General features: G+C 34.3%; 1 protein-coding gene across 2 annotated transcripts in view; it reads left to right on the plus strand.

Annotated features, from left to right (window-relative positions):
- LOC134264132 (mitogen-activated protein kinase-binding protein 1-like) overlaps positions 1-25,406 on the plus strand; it is a 40,726-nt gene that overhangs the window by 9,877 nt on the left and 5,443 nt on the right. The window contains exons 1-17 of one of the 2 annotated variants that reach the window (XM_062746437.1): positions 3,474-3,625; positions 3,713-3,842; positions 4,812-4,903; positions 11,752-11,872; positions 12,155-12,247; positions 13,526-13,642; positions 14,150-14,245; positions 14,625-14,792; positions 15,450-15,607; positions 15,936-16,011; positions 17,118-17,231; positions 17,406-17,552; positions 18,658-18,724; positions 22,884-22,971; positions 23,224-23,315; positions 24,333-24,529; positions 24,678-24,802. In XM_062746437.1, coding sequence (XP_062602421.1) covers positions 3,807-3,842; positions 4,812-4,903; positions 11,752-11,872; positions 12,155-12,247; positions 13,526-13,642; positions 14,150-14,245; positions 14,625-14,792; positions 15,450-15,607; positions 15,936-16,011; positions 17,118-17,231; positions 17,406-17,552; positions 18,658-18,724; positions 22,884-22,971; positions 23,224-23,315; positions 24,333-24,529; positions 24,678-24,802 — 1,787 coding nt within the window. In that variant the 5' untranslated portion in view covers positions 3,474-3,625; positions 3,713-3,806. Of the gene's footprint in view, positions 1-3,473; positions 3,626-3,712; positions 3,843-4,811; positions 4,904-11,751; positions 11,873-12,154; positions 12,248-13,525; positions 13,643-14,149; positions 14,246-14,624; positions 14,793-15,449; positions 15,608-15,935; positions 16,012-17,117; positions 17,232-17,405; positions 17,553-18,657; positions 18,725-22,883; positions 22,972-23,223; positions 23,316-24,332; positions 24,530-24,677; positions 24,803-25,406 lie in introns of those variants that run through there. The other variant, XM_062746431.1, reaches the window with a different exon arrangement.

The raw sequence follows: 25,406 nt of genomic DNA on the forward strand, positions 1-25,406 counted from the left end.
AAATTGCCAGTAAAGAATTGCAAATTTTGTCCAATACTCGGCACTCAGGGCCATTGAGGAATGAGGAATCCTTTTTTACCAGCTCCAATTGAACCATGGAGAACGATTTAAAAATCTAAGAATTGCAAATTTTAAGTTAAGATTTACCCGATACTGTACAGCAGGAAATTAACTCGTGGAGTTAATATTCGCTATATTCGCGGAAAAAGAAATTCCGCGAATTCAGCATACAGTGAATAATTCTCAAAAAGTTTTATAAGTATAAATTGAAATGTTATTATTTTCTGTGATCAGTTGTAGACTGTCTTCATAATTATGCGAGTGCCTAGATCAAATACAAACACGTAGTTGTTGCTGTTTTTAAAGCTTATTAATTGTTTAATTCATTTCGATAGCTAAAGATTAATTTTGCCATCTAGTAGACGTGCGATGTAATTATTTAATAAAACATGCTTGTTTAATTTCACCCGTGCGCATCGCTCAGTCATTACCTTTAATCAATTAAAGGCATTTACGTAGTAAACAGGGTAACGACAATTAATTAATTTCAATTACATGTATATGATTAAAAGTTAAAAAAAAATTACTACGGTATAAGTTTTTACTAATTTGGACTCTGAAATAACAAAATTAAATGTGTAGCATATTATGACTTCAAATCGGGATCAGCCCTGTGTTTCGTTATTATTCAATCGGGATTTCATTATTATTCAATCGGGATCAAATTTGACACAATATATAGACTTTACTTTTCTGTTTGATATGCGCGATATAGATTACAGACTTTTGTAATATACTATAGAGACGGGAAATGGCAGTTCACACAATATATACCTAAGGAAAAATGCTTGCAAATATTGTTCAAGAAATTTATGATTATTCCTTTTCCGCGAATTCAAATGTCCGCGATTTGCTGAAAATTGAACAAATCGCGATCTTTTCCGACCGCGATTTTAACCTGCTATACAGTATATACAGGGAGGTGAATTGATTGAAAATTTTCCAGTGTCTACATTCAGTTCTAATTTTTAATGCTGAATTTTTCTGTAGACAAATGGTTGAATAATATTATGTTTGAAAATTATATTTACATCTTTGATAAAATAATTTCCTATATCTGCTTCTACAACAGGGAAAAAACATTAAATTCGTTATAGCACGGTTATCCCACTTCAATGTCAGTAAGAAAACATTAAATTCGTTATAGCATGGTTATCCCACTTCATCGTCAGTAAGAAAACATTAAATTCGTTATAGCACGGTTATCCCACTTCATCGTCAGTTAGAAAACATTAAATTCGTTATAGCACGGTTATCCCACTTCATTGTCAGTAAGAAATCATTTTAGGGAGGAGACCATTATTTCTAAAGGATCCTCTCTGCCACGAGTTATTTGCGCATGGAAATATGCTTTTCCAACATATGTAAACGTGAAAATAACCGGTTATAAAATAACCGATATAGTTATAAATCTTCTACGCCCAGTAAAGAATACCAATCCTGAGCAGGGCAAGCAATAGAGGTGGGATCAGGTGTCAAGGAGGAGTACACATCCCCTGTAGACCGGTCACGTGCACCGTGATGAAGTAGATGAGGTAATCTGTAGTCAGACTGGTTTAAATCAAAGGCTTAACAATAGGTGGGGAAAAGTCAACGTTTGTATATTTCAGTTTCAATTACCGTTCAAATCACGGTTTCAGAGCTAATTATATTGTTCCCCCCAGAGCCTACTAGAATATTCCATAGCAGTTTTTCAGCCTTAGTATCTGATACCACTGCATAGTTACATTATTAATACTGCAATAAAATTGTTTCTTTTCATCTATAGACGCAAGAAACGGAGCACAGGCGATAGCTACCTACAGCCCAAGGACTCTCAAAGAAGTTCAGGGACCTGGTACCAAGGGCTCTGACAATGAAACATACAAAGAACGGAAAACTGACTCACAGAATTCTGACAACACATACACACAACAGGATGTGGCAGATTCCAACAAAAGAAAAAACGTCTCACAAAATTCTGTAAAAAGCAGAAAAAAGCAGGACCTACAAATATCCGACGACTCCTTCTCAAAGCATGGACAATTGATTTGCGAAAATATAAATACAAAACAAGAAAAAAAAAAGAATTCATGAAATCTAGTTAAAGATGCTATAATAATTAGGGTTATATCAAGCGGAAAATGTTCTTAACAGAAAGGTTTCCGCCATGAGTGTTAAACTTGCATGAAAATTGAAAGTTGTGGTGTTTATCTTTACTTCAAATCAAAAATCACTAATGATTTCTTCCACTGTTCTTCGATTAAAAAAAATATATGTTCACTTTTTAGCTCACCTGAGCCGAAGTGAGCTTTTCTGTTCAAAATTGGTCCGTTGTCTGTCGTTGTCGTCGTAGTTAACTTTTCACATTTTCATCTTTTCAAGAACCACTGCGCCAATTTCAACAAAATTCGCCACAAATTATCCTTGCGTGAAGGGGATTCGAAGGGCCACCCCGTCTTCCAAGGGGAGATAATTTTTAATTAGTGAAATATTAATGGCATCTTAAAAACAATCTTCTTCTCAAGAAACACTGGGCCAGGAAAGATGAAACTCAGGTAGGGTAGGGCCACAATAAGGTTTATAAATATTTCATTGATTAACAGATAAAAAGTGTCATTTGAAAGCAAATATTAAAAAAAAAATTGGGGAAAAAAATATTTCTAAAAATATACATTTTAAAAAATGGACCTGCTAAAAATCGTACATTTAGTGAAAACCATCATTGCAAAAATATATTTAGCATTGAAGAATAAGTTGGACGTGAATTGTCTCTGAAAGGCTGTTATTGAAAGTATGACATAAATAAAGATTAGACCTCCTATAAAATTCGCCATTTGCAATGTCCTTTCGGTTTCAAATCTTACAATCAATAATAAGTGCGGAAAGGAATTTAACTTTCCAGAGTCTATAGATGTCCATCTTACCCTTCATCGATATTGCAATCAAGGCTTTAAATGAAAGTATGAAATTAATTACGTTTATTTTTTAAAAACTATATCTTTTTAAAAAAGAATTTTTCTGGTTAAATATTTGTTTAAGTATTTGTCATCAAGTGATAATTTCTATATCTGTTAATCAATGATATATGTAAAATTTGTAACAGTTTTAACTAAATATAAAGCACACAGTTTTTTTGTTTTCAAAATAAATGTTAGGACATATTGACCTTTGGCAAAACCTTAAATGGTATACTGGAGTTGAGAGAAAAATACTAGTATATTAATTAGAAACACACTTTATGCAATCAAAATTAATATTAGTGACTAAACATTTCTTAGGGTTAGAGACATACTGGGGCCAATTTAGCCTAATTAACTTGGGACCCTATTTTTATGTGACTTATACATCTGGTAGATTTAAAACATTTTGATATTAAAATGTCTGACTGATACTAAAATAGATGGTGTGTAAACGTTTATCTTATGTCACACCAATGATGTCCTCAAAATATTTAAGATATAGGCATTTAATAACCTTCATTACATCCAATTGTGTTGTATTACCTATGTTTTATACAACACGTGATATCCGAGGGCTTCCGTGACAAGACAAATAATAACAAGGATTTTAACTTTTGGGAACTGTATGTTTGGCATGTTTTCTTATGTTTATATACCTTTGTAAACTTTATGATAACCCAGATATGTAAAGGTAGTGTCTTGCTCCACAGAAATTCTCTCAGGATAAATAATTGCATATATTGGACAACTACCCAGCAGCAGGGATTTTGATTGGTCGATGTAGAAAAATTAGAGACATTAGTTATGCCTGGCGCTGGAGCTTTTTTGCACAGTGGCAAAGTAAGTTCTACGTTATTTTCAAATACCCCCAGGACTAGACATTAATATCGATACACACTGCACACTTTAAATTCAATTCTCAGTTAAACAAGTAGGGTATTTTGAAAGATTATTCTTAATGTAATTTATTGTCGTTATACAAGTACATTCTTTATGTTGAAAAAAAATCTTATTCTTTGCAATTGTCTTTGTGCACAGATAGGATTCTTTACAAGAAAAACATTTTAAAAAGTGAAAAATAATAAGTGATAATGTTTCTATCATTCATTTATAATTAATGTGTGCTGACTGCTAACGCAGTACGGTTGATTAGTACGTGAATCGTCATTTTGATAACAAAAGTCAAATAAAACATTCAGAAAGGAAAGTTATCTCTACTTTCATTTTCAGAAGCCGACCAAAAGGGAGGAGGTATAATAAAGGTTATGGGAGGGTGGTGTTTTACAAGTGTTGAATTTTGGTTGTTAGATTTTCAAGTAAAATATCCTAGTATGAAACAGATGTGTTAGACTTTGTGGTATCTTTTATCTCAAACTCACCAGGATATATGGTATCGACTTAGGAAACGAAATCACCATTGTTATTTGACAATACGCCGTCGATATATTTAAATGTCGAGTTGAAGGGGTTGAAGTTGAGTTTAAGACAAAATAATTTTGTAAATGACCATAAATGACCAGAGAAGTAAATTTACGAGTTCCATTTTTATTGAAAAATCAATCATTTGAAGGAAATATAAGTATTATAATATCGACCGCATCAAGATTATTTCTATTGTTTTGGTTACTTAAGTTTAAGATTGTTATGGTTTATTACTAATGCTTAGGTTGCAACTTCGTAATTTTGAAGTTTTGTGAGTTTCTTTTAACTTTCCACGGCATGAGTGATCAGAATAATTTTTTGCAGGTTAAATTCAGAATTCATTCAAACATTCTTTGAAACAAGGATCGATTGTATTTATTTTTGTAGGTGACCCTAGAGCGTGTGATCGGTCTTACGGTCAGCACCAATGCGACCTTGACCTGTGACCTCAACACTGGGACCATCGCTTATCCTGCAGGGTGTGTATCAGATTGCACACACGTTTAAGTGTTTTTATTCGTGTTTTGTCTTACACTATACCATGTGTATTCATTTTTCTAACTTAAAAAAGTGAATTTGTACAAAAAGTCTTTTCCATACATACGTATCATGTATGGCGTGTACCAATAGAAGAAATATTCAAAACACGTATATGAAAAAGTGGGAATAGATATTGAAAGATTAGGTTAATCAGTGATGTTTGCCGCATAGGAAATTTGACAGGGAGGTTCAACAACAATCAGTCAATCAATCCATTCACCATCTTGATATCATTTTTTTTTATAGAAATATACTGATCATAAAAATAGTCCCAACTACCTCGTAGATAAATTAAAAAAAAACGATTCAAATATTAACTTTTGAAACATTTGATATCTTTTTTGTTTAATTTTTAATGAACATAGATATATATATTTGAACAGGAAGTTAGTCGCATACAACGCTGCAGTTTTATCTCATTAGAATTGTGTACCCCAGACAGTGTCTAAATTTGAACAATTCAAGTTCATCTATTTAGTCTCTCAGTAAGCCTGAACGATCGAATGACTTTAAACTCCACATACGTGTACATATGTTTTATCTTCTGAGCATTGACCCAGTTTAATTCTACACTTTAAATTGTATATACTAGAATCTATAGACCATGAGCTATTTTGTGTCATTGTCATTGATCTCGATCCTTGAATGCAAATGGTTGACAATATATTCCCCTGCTATGTCATTTATTGAATTGCTGATTTGGCAAAGTCTGCCAATCCATGCAGACGATATAAATATATAATTTGTAAAAATAGATCAGAAAAGTTCAGATATTAGACCAAGTAAAGTAGACAGGTATATTCCGAAAAAGGTTTAAAAACCTATGTTTTTATCGAGTTTTAATGTTTTATCTTGCATGAATAGAAAACAGAGATTTTTTTCATCTACTTATGGTTTTTGTAATGGTATGTGCTCTTAAAGAAAGGAGTCTTTTGTTCAAATCATTATTAAAAAAGGCCGAAAAAATTATCTTTATGGAACGTAAAAAAATAGAAATAAAGATTGTATGTTTAATTAAGGTATGTAACTCGTGAAATTTTTTAAATCAAGGATTTTTTTAGAAGTATATTGTATATTTTTGATAAGTACTCATATAGTATGACTCAAAGTCGTAGAGAAAATAGGGGGTCAGTGTGCGTTTTACTGAGCTAGGGTACAAATTAAGTTGTCCTTTTTGCACTTAAATTTTAATTCTTTGGATAATCACTTTAACCTTTATAATATTTTATCAGATGTAACCATGGAAATAAATATAATCTTATTTTACCTGAAATAGTTTGAATAAATATTTGTCATTGAAAAAACCGTGAAAATTAATGCGCGTAAATTCTTGTGTGACCTTTTTGCATTAAAAATTAACATATTTTGGGTATTAAAAATCTAAACCGGCACTAAATTATTTTCTTATATCAAACTTTTATGACTTAAATGCTGATCAGTCACAAATGTCCCGTAGTTTGAAATAATGAAAGAAAAAGTTGGGGTCAGTGATGCTAATTTTGAAATATTAGTCAAAACGTGTGATTTTCAGGCGAAAAACGGTGCAAATTTTATCTTGACTTTTTTTTAAACATATCTTCATTTCTCGGCAAAGTTTGTTGAGGGAAGGTATAAAATTTGTTCTAAAAAATATTAATTGAGACCTATATTAAATATTCCTAGCATTTCATAACGAAAAATATTCTCTGAGAAAAGTATGTAAGGCTAAAGTTCCAAGATATTGAATTTCATAAATGTGCAGATTTACAGGATTTTCTGCTATATATCCTTCCATGACAAGAAATAGTCCCTCATAAATCTTGCTTTTGTGTGGATATTTGAACATTTTTTTTCATTGAATGTTGAATAATATACATTGTTGAATTTAAATATGTTATTCAAACTGAATTATAACAAATAGTTTTGAAGTAAGAGGTTCCGCGTGAACTTTTCTGACGAGTGACATACCTTAAAGGGGCCTGTACACAGTTTCAAATGATTTTTTTAATCCAATATTTTAAAATGTTTACAATTCCTACCTAAGACAAACAAGATACAGAACTTAAAGTTCTTCATAATAAAACAAAACTCGTGCCTTGTTTTTGTTTACATTTAGAAAATATCATATTTATAACAGAATATTTACATTACATTTCCAATGTCTTTGTCCAAGATTAAATTACCAATTGTAAATGTACTTTTAATTTATTTCCCCATCAATGTATTGGCGCGGTTCCAAAAAACCACGTGCAGGGCGGGACAAACAGCGTTTATGCGAATTATCACGCAAGCCAATCGATTGATCACTTCATGAAATCGAAAAATAAGACAGTTATTCCTTAAATGAAGATCAGCAAATCAATAGTAACTGTCAAATCGTATTTGAAATTAACTTTTATTGAAATTATTTTTTGAACGAACATACATTAGTATATTAACCTGTGTAAATAAAAACATGACACTGGCATCCTTTACATAACAAATGATCTGTCTTGTATCTAGACAACTGGCGTTCAAATTTTCGATGATCATTAGACAGACCCTAGTAAATTATTTTTTTTTTTAATTCTTTATTTATTTTACACAATCTGTTTTATAAATCAAAATACACATTTTATCATAGTACAGATTGGTTTTTCAGAAAGAGAGAGAGAGAGAGAGATGGGAGAAAGAGAGATAAAGGAGGGAGAGGGAGAGATGAAGATAAAAACAATTGCAAATCGGTGTCAAAAATCTCTCTGTCACCATTTTTAATAAATAACTTTTATAAAAAAATTTAATATGTGAAGTCGCAAGTCTGACATCTAATTTTTTTCCTAAGCATATATTTTATTCCCAAAATAAAAGTATGCTCACAATATTAACTGTTGAGGAAGGTTTGTACATTGTCACACTCCCATAAAATAATTATAAAAACATATGAGTTTGTTAGTATTTTATTTAGAATTCTGTATTCCTTTAAATAAAAATAAATCTTGTTTTCCCAGTGTTCAATATCATTTACATTGATTAATTCATAAAACTGTTTCGCTTTTTTACACATTGAAAGAAAATGAGTGCTGGACAAAATTAATGGGTTAGGTAATTTTGCAATTATATCATTAGTGTCTGTTGCTTTCATATGCCTTTACAGCATGTATTATACCTGCAAAATCTAAGAAATTGAGCCTTAAATTTGGATATATGCCACAAAATTTCAAAACTATCAGGAACCATTTTCATCTATGATCATTAATAAATTAATATTCAAGACCAATGACAATTTTAGATTATAAAAAAATTACCTTTTGTAAAAATGGATGTTTTTAATATATATGTTAGGTAAAATATTTTGTAAATTTTAAGCTGAAACATTGCTCTAATATTTATCATTTTTGTCATATTTTTTCACTAAGACATCTTTCTTTACTCTGTGTTCATTCCATACAAATAAATTCAAAAGGTTTTCTGGTGGATTTGGAATAGCAATAAAACAATAGGTGATCTTTTTCCACTGACTAAAATATAATTTTGGTTCATAATGTCTTTCAATTTCATTCAAATCAACATCATAATGAATTCCAAGTAAGGTTCTTAAGATTATACTCATTAGATAAATCTTTTGGGATCCAAACTCGAACAATTGATGTACAAACCAGACATTTCTGAAAAAATGTTTTCATCACTTCTGTTAATGATTCTTTGCTACCATCTAAAAGGATTGAAGTGTCATCTGCTAATTGGGATATTTTCTTTTCCATATTTTTTACTGTAATTCCCTTGATTTTTTTATTTTTTCTTATCATTATTTAAAATTTCTGCACACAAGATTATAGGGTGATGTACACCCTCTCTGTATATCAAATCTTTGTGAAAAATTACCACTTTGATTAATTGTGGAATTTATATTGGTATAAAACAATTTCACCCATTTTTGTATTGAGGGACCTAAATTAAAAAACTGTAAGGAACTCTGAATAAAATTCCATGAAATAGTATCAAAATTTTCGAAGTCAATCAAAAGCAACAAGCCTGGTATATTTTCTTCTTCTGTGTACTGCATTATATCATAAATTAAACGTGTATTTTCTCCTATGTACCTATTTGAAATAAATCCGGTTTGATCACTATTTATCAATTTGTCCAATTTATTTTTTATTCTTTAGCAATAGAACCTGATGCAATTTTTATAGTGTTATTGGCCGCCAGTTTTTTAGAAATTGTCTTGGCTTATCCCCCTTAGGTAAAAGTGTTATATACCATGTCTCTGTGTGATAGACATAAGATTATTCTCATATGCATAATTAATTGATCTAACAACAAAAATTTCCAAAAAACTTTAAAAAATTCTGCCGAAAAACCATGTGATTTGTCTGCTTTCATTTTATTTAAAGTGCTAGAAGCCTCCTGTAAAGTAATGAAACCTTCTAATTCTTCAGCTTCTGCATTAGATAATTTTGAATTCTCACTTATTAGATTACAAATTCTTTCAGTGGTTCACTCAATACAGATTCAGAATATAATTTTTTAAAAATTCTTTGTTTCTTCTAAAATTTGTGCTTGATTGTTGTATAATCTAGCATAGGTATTATTTTACTGTATAGTTCATCAACAGAAATATTTTGTAATCTACCCATCGTGCCCTACTTCTTACACATATAACTTGTAAATAAATTTTCATCTTGTTTTTTGTTTTCCAAATCAGAAATATTTTCATCTGTAATATTTTCTTCAAGTTTATTTATTTCTTCTCTTAATTTTTTTTCTGCATTTTCATTTTTCTTTTTTAGGTATGTATGAAATACTTTTGCCCCTGATTTTCATTAGGAGAGTTTCAAGAAACAATTGATCATTTATAGTTAAACATATGTCTTTGTCGTGAAGAGAATCTATACATTTTCTTTCATAAACTGGTACAGCATACTGCTTTTTAATATTACTAATAACCTCTTTAATGCTATCTAAGTACTCTTTGTCCCTTAAAAGAGAATTATTAAACTTCCAGAAGCCTCGTCCTTTTTTAAAGTCATGAAATTTTAACACCAAAGAAATCATTGAATGATTGATCTATAGCTAGTTTCAATGTTACATTTATTAAGGCAAGGTAAAAGTGTTTCTGACATGACAAAAAAATCAAGACGACTCTGTTTAAAAGGCTTTTTCTTGCGCCGAGAATACCTTCTGTGTTTTTCATGTAGTTGTCTGTCTATATATCCATTGACTCCATAATTTCTAATAATTTACTTCTAGCCTTTGGGTTGTTTACATGTTTATAATTAAAATAATAGTTCTGGATTCAATACTAAATTAAAATCCCCGCACCATACAATATTACTACAATTCATGTCCTCTAAATATGATTCAATATTCTCAAAAAAACTCGGAGTGTCATTATTTGGACCATATACAGTACATATTACTAATTCATGACCTTGAATACAAGCTTTAATAATATGAAAATTTCTATCTTTATCACCTTTTTCTGATAAGACCTTGAAATCAAAGTTGTTATTTACAAGAAGTGCAACACCTCTGGAAAGAACTAAAAAAACATTTATAACCCCATAAGTTTCTCACTTCATTCTCAATTTCAGATGAGAAGTGAGACCCTAGTAAATTATTTGTAAAAATGGAAAAATATATTTGGAAATTTTAGCTGAAACTGTGTTCATGCCTCTTTAAATGAAAATTTAGCAATAAAACGTTAGGATTTTTGTAAAAATATAACAATGTTCTATAAAGATATCGGTCACTCGTACAAAAACAAGTATTCAAGCAACATTATGTGATGTCCTTGATAGCACTTTTAAGGTCTTAGATTCGACAGTAATTTTTATTGAAGACGTTTAATTTCAATTTTCATTCATTTAGTTTATAGGATACATCCACTGAACTCTAAAAAAAACATAAACAGAGTCTTACCCAATTGTTCCCTATTTGGATTGTTTACTTGAGTTGCATTACCTTGTTGATATCCGTGTATCATCAACTGTAATACATGTAATACTGTAATACATTTGTAAATACATGTAGCTTGCCTCGTTGTAGAAATTGTTCATAAATAGAGCATGCTCTTGCGTATCGAATCAACATGGAAACTTTACCTCCATCTGCAAATGATAAAGATATATATTGCTACATGACTAAGAGGTGTTGACGATAATAAAGTTGAAGTCATCACGTTTATATTCAGTTTTGCCTAGTTGTAAATACCGTATAAGTAGAATTTTTAGCGAGGATGCTGAGATCGCTAAAATTAAATATCGCTAAAAATAAATTTCATTGTATTTGTAATAGCTTCTTTAATGTGGCATTTTAAAATCGCTAAAATAACATCTCGCTAAAAATAAATTACCAGTTTTTAAGGTCAAATCGCTAAATTTGCGTCTCGCTAAAATTTCCACTTATACGGTATTGTTCATAAATAGAACCGGAAGGCTTAAACTCCATCTGCAGGTGTTAAAGATATATTGCTACATGAATTGCTACATGAATGAGAGGTGTTGACGATAGAAAAGTTGAAGTTATCACGTTTATCACTTAGTTTTATTGTTAGATGTTAGATGTCAGAATTGTCTTTATCTAGTAAAATATTTAAATAAGAAACAAATGTTTCAGACTCTGTGGTGTCTTTTAATTCGAGTTCAAAGGGATATGTCGAATCAACGTAAGAATGAAAATATTGGAAATCAATAAAAGTCGTCTTGATAAATTCTGCTTTTTTGGATTACAAAAAATAGTCGAATACATGTGATTATCTCTTATTCTGTCGATTCTCTTGGTTCGGTAAAAATAACTTCAATAATATAAATTTTGATATAATTTTCAGATGTGTGGTGGTCATATTTAATCCCCGAAGCAACAAGCAGTCCTACATATTCAACACCTGCAGGAAAACCATCACAGCAGTAGCTTTTTCTCATGACGGCAAGCACCTTGTTACTGGGGAGGTATAACATTTAACTTTTTCTTTTATTATTTTTTGTCTGAAGTTGAAATTAATAATATGACAATAATTTGTCAAGTACTAGTAATCATTTTCAACTTCACATTGAAAATGAATTAAAGATACTATACATTTCTGTAACATAAGAGGGTATCCTTATGTGTTCTTGAAAAGCATACAAACATATAATTATATCTTTTATTCTTTTGGATTATAATCAACAATGAATGAAATTGTGTATGATATTCGAAGATAGTTAGTATTTCATCACCTACTATTTTTGCAGTGTGGTAACCAGCCGGCTGTGCGAGTCTGGGATGTGGCCGAGAAAACACAGGTGGCCGAATTCCACGGACACAAGTTTGGAATTGTCTGTGTTGTAAGTAGATACGGAGAAAATCGTGTTCATCAGAATACAAATTCATTTCTGAAGGCAAACGTTTCGATTGTATGATAAACTTTATTGTGAAGGATTATGCAAGAGATATCAGGCAAAATGAAACTCTCTGGAATAAAAATACTTTATGTTCTATAAAAGATAATTCTCTCTATATATAAATACATGAATAAATTACGATTAGCCAACACACTCGAGTAATGCTGATAAATTTGGTGTCGCTGAAGAAATAAAAAAAATGAAGTTAAAAAAAAGATACTTTCAAGCTTCCTCCAAAACACGCAAAATGTATCAAACTTTATACACAACCTTTCCCCGCGAAAATTAAAGTCAAGGCTTTTTCATATCATTGACAGCTTCTTTTTCAATAAAATGGCACTCGAAAATTTACTTACCTCGTCATTGGTCATTTGCAAAATTCTGTTAAAACATTCTGATTGCAAACATAAGTACTCTGAAGTCGACTTCAAAAAGATGCTTGAGTTTCTGATTTACAATTTCTATGTGGGTTTTGGAGACCAGGTCTTCCAACAATCTGTTGGAATTCCCATGAGTACCAATTGCGCTCAGTTATTTGCAGACGCTTTTTTGTTTTCATATGAAGCAGAATTTATACAAAATCTTATACGTGAAAAGAAGAAAACACTTGCTATGGCCTTCAACTCGACATTTAGATATATCGACGACGTATTGTCAATTAACAATGGATATTTCCATTCCTATCTCGATACGATATACATGTATCCTGATGAATTTGAGATAAAAGATACAACAGAGTCTGACACACTCGCTTCATACTTGGATAATTTACTTGAAAAAAAGTTAATGATAATCTAACAACCAAGCTCTGTAATAAACGTGATGACTTTACCTTTTCTATCGTCCCTTACTTATGCAGCAATATACCTTCATCACCTGCATTCGGAGTTTATATATCTCAGTTGATTCGATACGCAAGAGCATGCTTTATGAATGAAAAATTTCTGAACAAGGTAAATTATTGACAATCAAGTTAATGAAACAAGAATATCAGCAGTCTCGTTTAAAGTCATCAATTTGTAAGTTCTACGATCGATACAATAACATTGTTAGCAAATACAATTTATCATTGAGTCAAATGCTGACTGTTTTTCATACTAATTGTTAGTCCATTATTTATACACTGTATTTTTCTGGGCTATTTTCTATTATTTTATGGACTTTGATTTTGAATATTGTTCGTAATCTCCATATCCTTCTTTGCTATATGCTGTATTTTAGAAATTCTCCCCCGCTGAAAATTACGTGGTGTCGATTGGATCAGAACATGACAAGATGGTTAATGTCTGGAACTGGAAGAAAAAGATCCAAGTAGCATCCAATAAAATCATTAGCAAGGTATATATGTCATGTACATGTACATTTGTAATCCTTTAAGGACAGATGCTACAAACAAAAACGGATATATATGACTTGTTAAATATTTTTGGTTTTATTTGAGCTGTAAATGAAGTCCATTTCTAATCTCCTTATTATCAAGAAATTATAAACTTTCCACAATATGCCTAGTTTTCCCTTATGCAATTAAACTTACAAATCCATATGCGTTTTCTTTTTTACTCTCAAAGAGCAATTTTAAGAAACGTTGAATAAATAATGACGTTTTATCCTACCAAACATATTCATTCACTTACAAAAAATAGATTTATTTTTAATTTTCCTGATAAAGTGTGGTGTTTAGATAATCTATCTTTAAGGGACAATCATGTTTTTACCAAAAGTACGGTTTTCTGTTACGTTTCACACAAAAATGTACTTCATGAAATTTCGTTTGTGCAAAGTTTCTATTTTGTAAATATATATCTGTAACATAACAACAAATAAACTGCGATATTATTTATATAGGTGAATTCCATGGCTTTTTCAAAAGATGGCTCCATATTAGTGACTGTTGGTCACCGTCATGTAAAGTTTTGGTATTTAAAGGACACTAAATCAAAGGTAACTGTAAGTTTTAAAAAATGGGTTCATTTTACACCATTAAAGGAATCAAAATAAAAAAAATGAAAAAAGTCTATTAATAGCAATAATTAAAGGGAGGTTAAGATTTTAAAGTCGTCTGTGAATTAAAAATATGTAAGTGAAGAACAGCAAATGATAAAGAGGATGGTAAATAAATTGCAAAGATTAATTCTAATTGTAGAAAATCTTAAATGAGAAAGAGAGAGAAAAAAGGGAAAGAGGTCAGAGAAAAGTGGCAGAGAAATTGGAGTAGAGGTAGAAAGAGGGAGAAGGGGCAGAAAAAGAGATGTAGAGAGAGCATGTTTTCTGAATTACAGATGACACATTCCCTAACAATAAGAAACCTCTTTCTTGGTAGATCAATCAGACGGTGCCTCTGCAAGGAAGTAGTGGAATCCTTCGCTCCCACCTAGACAACTTTTACTGTGACGTCAGCTGTGGTCACGCGGTGTACACCATAACTCAGTCTGGCCTTCTGTGTCAGTTCAACGAGAAACGAGAGCTGGAAAAGTTTGTGGAAGTGCAAGTAGGTCAAGTCTCATCAACTTCAACTATATGAAAAAATTTTTTCATAAATTTCATTTTCTACATGCAAAAAGTAAAAAAAAAAGGTTAGCTCATAACTGGCGATATTTCTAGTGAGCTTTTCAGGGCTTTTAAAAACATCTTCTTCCTCCTTTCCACAAAACTTTGCCATCCAAGGAACTGTGATCTTGTGTGAACATTTTAGGCCAGTTTTTGGCAAATTATTTTGTCATTCTTTAAAAAATATTTTCGTCTGGTAGGAACTACTACTTGTTCTTTTTGATATAACCAGGACATTCCAGGTCGTGGTATTGATTTATTCTTCGGCAATCAGGTACTACCCTCAATATACACTATACAATTTTTACGTTGAGGACAAAGTTATATTTTTTCTGTTGTTGTATATTTTGTCAATGAATCTGTAAGTAGCCTGACCACTTCTCAAGGATTTTACATATTTTGAATACCGGGGTATTTAATATAAATGCAGTAACAAAAGACAAAAAGTTTGGTTGAAAAATTGGATTAAATACTAAAATTGCGTGACTTTGATATGAATACCAGTGCATTAACAATTTAAGGTTTTTTAAACTCGTGTTAATTTGGTTTTTGAATTGTTCTTATTAAAATTTTATTTGTGAGTCGTCTACTTTATCAGGCAACCGCTGCATATTGCATCTCGGCTGGTAAGGACTACATATATGTTGGTTGTGCTAACGGTGTTGTCCGGATGTTTGATGCCAATCTGCAGTATGTAGCTACGATGCCACACCCACATTGGCTGGGAGTCGATGTTGCTTTACCTCCTAATCACAGGTATGATACAAACTTACCAGGCGACACATTAATCCTAGGTTTGATACTGGTATATGAAGAGTATTTTTCGGTTCCAGGTAGGATACACAAATATCAGGCGAACATCAGTCCCAAATATGATTCATGGATATTAATGGAATTTTAGGTTCATGTGATGCACCGTACATTATATTTTCCTCAAGAGTAGATCGATGTTTAAATTTTAATATAGTAATGCTTTTATCTTTAAGCTACTAGATTTCAGCTGTTGTCCATAGGTCCATAGGGTAGGGTTAGATGAATACAATAAAACATGTTTGGAACTGCATTTGTCGTTCGTTTTTTTCAGTCACCTGACTTTTCAAACAGAGGATGCTAGATTCCCTGACACCATTGCCATCAGCTATGACGATGTACACCGAAAGGTAAAGGCTGAGTTGTCTGAAAATAAATGATTTTAGAATATAACTATATTAAGGTTCATAAACCCTCTGCTTGCTCACATATAATGTTGCTTTAATCTTAATGATTTTCCAAAAGAAATGTATGTAAAAACAAACAATTATAGCATGGCTTACGAGGCAAATTTGGACAAAAAAGACATTCCAACTCGACAAATTTATAAAGGAATGATAGACATTTATGTCTTTAAGAGTTACCTCTCTTAACAGAGTATCAATGAACCTTATTGAATAGAATATTAGATATTTTTATTAAATTTAAATTACTATTCTTTTTTTCAAAGAGTAAAGGTAATTTGGAAAGTTTTTTTGAAAATATATGTATTCGTTAATGCAGAACAGGATCTTATTGGCTCTGTAAAGCGTTTTACAGAGTCTACTTAACCGAATGGACTTTCCTGGATGATGCAGTGTATCATAGTTTAGACAATACTCAGGAACAGTTAAAAGAAATAATGGATGCCATACCAATTCCAAGATAGCAATATAAATGGCCACTTTCAACCTAGCTTGCTCGCCTGCTTGGTGCAGTGATTCGAGCGTCTGTATTAGACTCTCGGAGTAAGGATTGATCCTTTACATCGCGGGTTTGAATCCAACTTTGGGACATGGAGACCGGTCCTTCGGGGAAGATCATTCATTAGGTGCTGGCGCAGAAAAAATCCCTCATTGTTCAATTGCCGTCTGTGCCAAGGACAAGTCAATGTGTAGCCCTCCACCGGCAAGTGGCGGCTTCTGCATAAGAGTGAAAAATTCTCGAGAGAGACGTTAAACAACTAACAATCAATCATCCTTTGCTATTTACATGAATTGGGGCTTCTTTCTTCCATCTCTTTGAAAGAAATATATCTTTTCTTTATTTTACCGGTTTTATCATTTTACATTATTTTAATTGTTTACTTAAGCGATCTTTTTAGAATAATAAAACATTTAGAATTTAGATTTTAATAACATGGCTGCTACCTCCATGAAAGCAGCTCTATTATAAAGTAAAAATTACATGGAGTGAAGATACAATTGACATATATATATATATATATATATATTGTTGATATGATATTTGGTTACAGGTGGCCTGTGTATACAAAGACCATAGTTTATATGTGTGGGACGTTCATGATGTTATGAAAGTCGGCAAGATTTGTTCATTTTTGTACCACAGCAGTGGTATCTGGGGCCTGGAGGTCAGTGCTTTTCTGTCTGTATGTCTGTATGTCAAACTTTCAACTGCACTACCTTTCTGTATGCCGACATGTGCAAAACAAGTCCAAAACATGAGGATTTTTTAAAAAGTCAATTCTGTGATTCTATGTTAAGCATGGAGGGAAAATAGATTAATCAAAGAATTTGTTTTTTAGATGAATCCTGGTACAACAAAGGAAGTAAGGCCAATTTTACAATCCGGGTCATTTATGACGTGTTCCTCGGACGACACCATTAGAATCTGGAATCTGGATCCACACATGGTCGAAACTGAGTGTAGTAAACGGAATGTCTACTCTAATGTAAGTGAATTTATGTAAACGGAGTGTCTTTTCTAATGTAAGTGGATTTACATAAACGGAATGTCTACTCTAATGTAAGTGGATTTATGTAAACGGAACGTCTACTCTAATGTAAGTGGATTTACAAAAACTAATGTAAGTGGATGAAACTCTAATGTAAGTGGTTAAAGTAATGTAAGTGGATTTACATAAAAGGAATGTCTACTCTAATGTAAGTGGATTTACATAAACAGTAAGTGGATTAAATTGTTAAAGTATTAAATGGAAATGCCTATTCCAATGTTATTGGGTTTATTAAAATAAATGAAATGTCTTTGTTAATTCAAGTGGGTGTATTGAAGTAAACGGTATATCCATTCTAATGTATGTGAATTTATTGTTAGCTAATGGAGTGTGTATTCTACTGTAAGCGTGAATATTGAAATGACAGGGAGGAAGCCATATTTGGATGCTGTACTGTTCATAGACGAAAGGGCCAACTAACAACTAAATTTCATGACAAACTAGATGACTTCAACTTTTTCTCGTCAACTTTCCTTATTTCTGAAGTATAATTCCGTTAACATACGTATATTGTTTTTTTCTCGCAACTTATTTGATACTCAAGAGCATGCGTCGAGTACAATCAATGTTTAAACCCAAGAAAGCTAGTTACAGATAAGTTGATGTTACTGGGTTTTCAACATCCTCTTTTAAAGTCAGTATTTCGTAAATTATATGGTTGTTATAATGATTTTGTTAGCAAATATACATGTAACCTATCATTGGATCCTACTTTGTCTGACTTTGATCATACTTATTGTTAGGCCTTTGTTTATACATAAATTTGAATATGGAATGTTCCGCCTTCCTTATCTATACATAGGGCTCATGGCGGGTGTGACTGGTCAGCAAAGGATGCTTGGGTACTTCATTCCACCTCCGGAATTTCTAGGGTTCCTAGTTTTATGCCCTGTTGTTATTTTCACTTCTTTTATTCATAATTCTTTTATTCTGCCAATGCATATCTTCAGCAAATTTTCCTCTTTTCCTAATCATAAAATCAGTAGGGATACTCACCATCCCCACTTCATCAAATTTTTTATACTTTTGATTTCAATTTTAGGAAATGCTGAAAATTGTTTATGTGGATCCAATGCATACATTTCTGAGGGATGTTCCTCGCAAACCAGGTGTGTTAAGACGTTTAATCTGATGTATTCTCAAATTGAAATTAAATTTATTTAAAGTTTAAATTCATGAAATAATAAGAATTAAAAGTAAATGCGTTTGTACATTTCATTTACAATTTTTCTACTTAATAACATAGTGAAGCGACAGCTTTAATGTTAAATAAGTGTAGGAAATATACTAAGATCCTTTATAACTTGAAATATGGAGATAACGAACAGTATTCAGAAGTCTGCCTTAACAATACAAATCAGGAGCAGAGCAAATGCGCACCTCTTAAACATCAGAGGTGGAATACAGGGCAAACGCGCACCTCTTAAACATCAGAGGTGGAATACAGGGCAAACGCGCACCTCTTAAACATCAGAGGTGGAATACAGGGCAAACGCGCACCTCTATAACATCAGAGGTGGAATACAGGGCAAACACGCACCTCTATAACATCAGAGGTGGAATACAGGGCAAACACGCACCTCTATAACATCAGAGGTGAACTACAGGGCAAACACGCACCTCTATAACATCAGAGGAGGACTACAGGGCAAACACGCACCTCTATAACATCAGAGGTGAACTACAGGGCAAACACGCACCTCTATAACATCAGAGGTGGACTACAGGGCAAACACGCACCTCTATAACATCAGAGGTGGACTACAGGGCAAACACGCACCTCTATAACATCAGAGGTGGACTACAGGGCAAACACGCACCTCTATAACATCAGAGGTGGAATACAGGGCAAACACACACCTCTATAACATCAGAGGTGGAATACAGGGCAAACACGCACCTCTATAACATCAGAGGTGGAATACAGAGCAAACACGCACCTCTATAACATCAGAGGTGGAATACAGGGCAAACACACACCTCTATAACATCAGAGGTGGTACAGGGCAAACACGCACCTCTATACAGGTGGAATACAGCGCAAACACGCACCTCTATAACATCAGAGGTGGAATACAGGGCAAACACGCACCTCTTAAACATCAGAGGTGGAATACAGGGCAAACACACACCTCTATAACATCAGGGGTGGAATACAGGGCAAACACGCACCTCTATAACATCAGAGGAGGACTACAGGGCAAACACGCACCTCTATAACATCAGAGGTTGAATACAGGGCAAACACACACCTCTATAACATCAGGGGTGGAATACAGGGCAAACACACACCTCTATAACATCAGGGGTGGAATACAGGGCAAACACGCACCTCTATAACATCAGGGGTGGAATACAGGGCAAACACGCACCTCTATAACATCAGGGGTGGAATACAGGGCAAACACGCACCTCTATAACATCAGAGGTGGACTACAGGGCAAACACGCACCTCTATAACATCAGAGGAGGACTACAGGGCAAACACGCACCTCTATAACATCAGAGGAGGACTACAGGGCAAACACGCACCTCTATAACATCAGAGGTGGACTACAGGGCAAACACGCACCTCTATAACATCAGAGGTGGACTACAGGGCAAACACGCACCTCTATAACATCAGAGGAGGACTACAGGGCAAACACGCACCTCTATAACATCAGAGGAGGACTACAGGGCAAACACGCACCTCTATAACATCAGAGGTGGACTACAGGGCAAACACGCACCTCTATAACATCAGGGGTGGAATACAGGGCAAACACGCACCTCTATAACATCAGAGGAGGACTACAGGGCAAACACGCACCTCTATAACATCAGAGGAGGACTACAGGGCAAACACGCACCTCTATAACATCAGGGGTGGAATACAGGGCAAACACGCACCTCTATAACATCAGAGGAGGACTACAGGGCAAACACGCACCTCTATAACATCAGAGGAGGACTACAGGGCAAACACGCACCTCTATAACATCAGGGGTGGAATACAGGGCAAACACGCACCTCTATAACATCAGGGGTGGAATACAGGGCAAACACGCACCTCTATAACATCAGGGGTGGAATACAGGGCAAACACGCACCTCTATAACATCAGAGGAGGACTACAGGGCAAACACGCACCTCTATAACATCAGAGGAGGACTACAGGGCAAACACGCACCTCTATAACATCAGGGGTGGAATACAGGGCAAACACGCACCTCTATAACATCAGAGGTGGACTACAGGGCAAACACGCACCTCTATAACATCAGAGGAGGACTACAGGGCAAACACGCACCTCTATAACATCAGAGGTGGACTACAGGGCAAACACGCACCTCTATAACATCAGAGGTGAACTACAGGGCAAACACGCACCTCTATAACATCAGGGGTGGAATACAGGGCAAACACGCACCTCTATAACATCAGAGGTGGACTACAGGGCAAACACGCACCTCTATAACATCAGAGGAGGACTACAGGGCAAACACGCACCTCTATAACATCAGAGGTGGACTACAGGGCAAACACGCACCTCTATAACATCAGAGGAGGACTACAGGGCAAACACGCACCTCTATAACATCAGAGGTGGACTACAGGGCAAACACGCACCTCTATAACATCAGAGGTGGAATACAGGGCAAACACGCACCTCTATAACATCAGAGGTGGAATACAGGGCAAACACGCACCTCTATAACATCAGAGGTGGACTACAGGGCAAACACGCACCTCTATAACATCAGAGGAGGACTACAGGGCAAACACGCACCTCTATAACATCAGAGGAGGACTACAGGGCAAACACGCACCTCTATAACATCAGAGGAGGACTACAGGGCAAACACGCACCTCTATAACATCAGAGGAGGACTACAGGGCAAACACGCACCTCTATAACATCAGAGGAGGACTACAGGGCAAACACGCACCTCTATAACATCAGAGGTGGAATACAGGGCAAACACGCACCTCTATAACATCAGGGGTGGAATACAGGGCAAACACGCACCTCTATAACATCAGGGGTGGAATACAGGGCAAACACGCACCTCTATAACATCAGAGGAGGACTACAGGGCAAACACGCACCTCTATAACATCAGAGGAGGACTACAGGGCAAACACGCACCTCTATAACATCAGGGGTGGACTACAGGGCAAACACGCACCTCTATAACATCAGAGGTGGACTACAGGGCAAACACGCACCTCTATAACATCAGAGGAGGACTACAGGGCAAACACGCACCTCTATAACATCAGAGGTGGACTACAGGGCAAACACGCACCTCTATAACATCAGAGGTGAACTACAGGGCAAACACGCACCTCTATAACATCAGGGGTGGAATACAGGGCAAACACGCACCTCTATAACATCAGAGGTGGACTACAGGGCAAACACGCACCTCTATAACATCAGAGGAGGACTACAGGGCAAACACGCACCTCTATAACATCAGAGGTGGACTACAGGGCAAACACGCACCTCTATAACATCAGAGGAGGACTACAGGGCAAACACGCACCTCTATAACATCAGAGGTGGACTACAGGGCAAACACGCACCTCTATAACATCAGAGGTGGAATACAGGGCAAACACGCACCTCTATAACATCAGAGGTGGAATACAGGGCAAACACGCACCTCTATAACATCAGAGGAGGACTACAGGGCAAACACGCACCTCTATAACATCAGAGGTGGAATACAGGGCAAACACGCACCTCTATAACATCAGAGGTGGACTACAGGGCAAACACGCACCTCTATAACATCAGAGGAGGACTACAGGGCAAACACGCACCTCTATAACATCAGAGGAGGACTACAGGGCAAACACGCACCTCTATAACATCAGAGGAGGACTACAGGGCAAACACGCACCTCTATAACATCAGAGGTGGAATACAGGGCAAACACGCACCTCTATAACATCAGAGGTGAACTACAGGGCAAACACGCACCTCTATAACATCAGAGGTGGAATACAGGGCAAACACACACCTCTATAACATCAGGGGTGGAATACAGGGCAAACACGCACCTCTATAACATCAGAGGAGGACTACAGGGCGATGAAGAAAAGCATGATTTCCTAAATTGAATTCCACAAGTTTCAAAAACATGCTCTTTATAATCAATTCACCTTGTGATGCGAAACCATAGTGAAAATTTAGTGATATAACATATAATACAAATTTTGTCCTTTGTTTTTATCAGGAACTTCCTTTTAATAGAAGAATTATAATTTTTCTTTTAGCAGACGAAGGTAAATCTGGAATGCGATGCATCGGAATAAGTGCTGATGGGCGCCATCTTGCTTCCGGGGATAGAATTGGAAATATCAGGTATTGTTAAAAATAGAATACCAAATACAGCCTAATGCAATAATATATGATGTAAATGATTAGTAATTAATCTCTGTGCCCAGAAAGCCTCGAGAGTCGAAACATTTCATTCCTGAGAATGTGAATTTAACTTGAATATCTATTCCTTTCTCTTTAGTTAAACAAAAAAAAAAAGAAAGAAAGAAAACCATTCCGAACTGTTATTAAGTTACCTGCTTGAAGTAATGTTTATTTGAAATTTGTTAATTTCAGGGTGCATGATTTAACAAATATGGAGGAAATAATTAAAATAGAAGCTCACGACCAAGAAATTCTTTGTGTCCAATACTCAAATCTAATTGCAGGTGGGTGAGTTTGTTTTTTCAGATCCTTGCATGGAAAAAGAAGTTACATTCTATAGATTTATTAATGACATGGATGTTAGATATTATAGATTTTTGCTTTCTTACTAAAAAAAATATTAAATAAATCAATTTACAACATAATTAATAGTTTCTGTTAAAAAGGTGATGATAATGAACAGTGTTAATTCTAAAACAACAACAAAAAACTTTACAAATAGATGAACAGGGCATAATTGTGATAAATCACAGACCCATGGGAATTCCAAAAGGTGAATCAGGTAACTAAGATAAGGCGGCAACCCCTGTCGACCGGTTACATCCGCTATATGCCCTTAAAAATAATCAGGTAGACGGAATATTCATTTTTATATGAAACAAAGGCCGTATGAAACCTGTCACTCAGAACGTCCATCAAAATAAGGAGGACTAGCTTTGAAACTTTCAAAATTTTTATTTTATTTTTGAGCTTCACGTGAGGCAAACAAGTACAGACAACATATAAATCTTAAAATTAATAATGAATGAACATAGAATGAGCATACAGTATTATTTTGAGCTCTCGAGAGTGATAAATTCAGGAATGACTCAAATATAATGTTAGTCTTAAAGTTAAATCCCCGAACTTCTGATCCGTACATTAAATCTTGAACTACAATTGCATCAACCAATTTTACAGTAAAAAAAAAACATTTTCCTGAAAATAAAATGCTATAATATTGAAACTTTTCTCCAGATGACAATTACTATCATTGTACACGAGGAGGGTATTTTCACAGTGTCTCTTTTTGAAAAAAAAAATACAACATTGGCTTTTGGTGCAGCTTGGAGCATTCATTGGATTCAAAAGAGAGAAAAAAATATAAATCCCAGTATAAATTATAATTACTTTATAATTTGACTCAAAGTTTTTTTTTTATTAAATTTTAGTTTTTATGTCTTAGGTCTACGCTAATTGCGTCTGACAGAAGGGGTCGTAAAAGAATATTATTACATAAAGTAAAAGATTTTCTTGATAAGGTCCCAAGCTGATGGCGTCTGGTAGTAGAGATCGTCTCATTCACGTCTTTAACGTGGATCAGAGTTACAATTTGATGCAAACCCTTGCTGACCATTCCAGCTCTGTTACTGCCATCAAATTCACGGAGAACGAAGAAAAAATTAAGCTGCTTAGTTCCAGTACAGACAAATCTGTTCTCTTCCGAGAGGCACACAAGGTATACCTCAATCAGCATAACATTAATTTTTTTATTGTATTAAAATATGCATTGAAGTTTGATGTTGGCTGAAGAAGCGTAATTTATTTGTTGAAATACTAGTACCATTTAAACAAGCTGGTTTTCAAGCGTTTTATTTCTGTTGCAGACTCCAGAGTGTCAGTTTGAAATTTCTAAACAACAGCATGTCGTAGTCACCAATACATTGTATGACATAGATATCGAACCCACACAAAAACATATGGCAACTGCATGTCAAGACCGAAACATAAGGTAATCCGTGTTAACTTTAAATAAACTCTATTATTAACGGGTCGATGGAAGCTTGACTGTGTTTTCTGTTCTTTTAAAAGTACATAAAACAAACGTTGGTTTCTTCCAAGAGCGCGTTCAATTTTTTTATTCTTTAGATAACACTATGATCTTGCACGAAATGCAAGCCATATCACCATGTACATAAAAAACAAGCATAACTATTTTGAAGTTAGGTGCCATTAAATGAATTATTGTAATCTAATATAGGTTACCTCATTGCATTACACATAACATACAATTCGAGTAATCTGGAAGTTGATTTCTCTATCTCTGGGAATTAAGGAAGTTCTAAACACTTCTCTCTATAGTTATATTCCACGGTACCTTTAGGTGCAAGAGATGCCTTCTCCTTCTAGGCACTTGACCCTTCCTCTGGTGTTCCCAGGGGTCGGTCTAACGATTCCTATTCTTTACAGGATTTATGAGATTGTTATCTTAATCCTGAACACGACTCGTAAATACGTCATTTTTATATTACTATCTAGGATATCAGAAACAAAATATACTTTTCTCATTCTTTACACCTGACTGCTTAATTTTCACGGGTATTGGCATGGAATGG

The sequence above is a fragment of the Saccostrea cucullata genome, unplaced genomic scaffold, assembly GCF_032062105.1.
Source record: "Saccostrea cucullata isolate Sc308-1 unplaced genomic scaffold, CSIRO_AGI_Scuc_v1 ctg3048, whole genome shotgun sequence".
Lineage (NCBI taxonomy): Eukaryota > Metazoa > Mollusca > Bivalvia > Ostreida > Ostreidae > Saccostrea > Saccostrea cuccullata.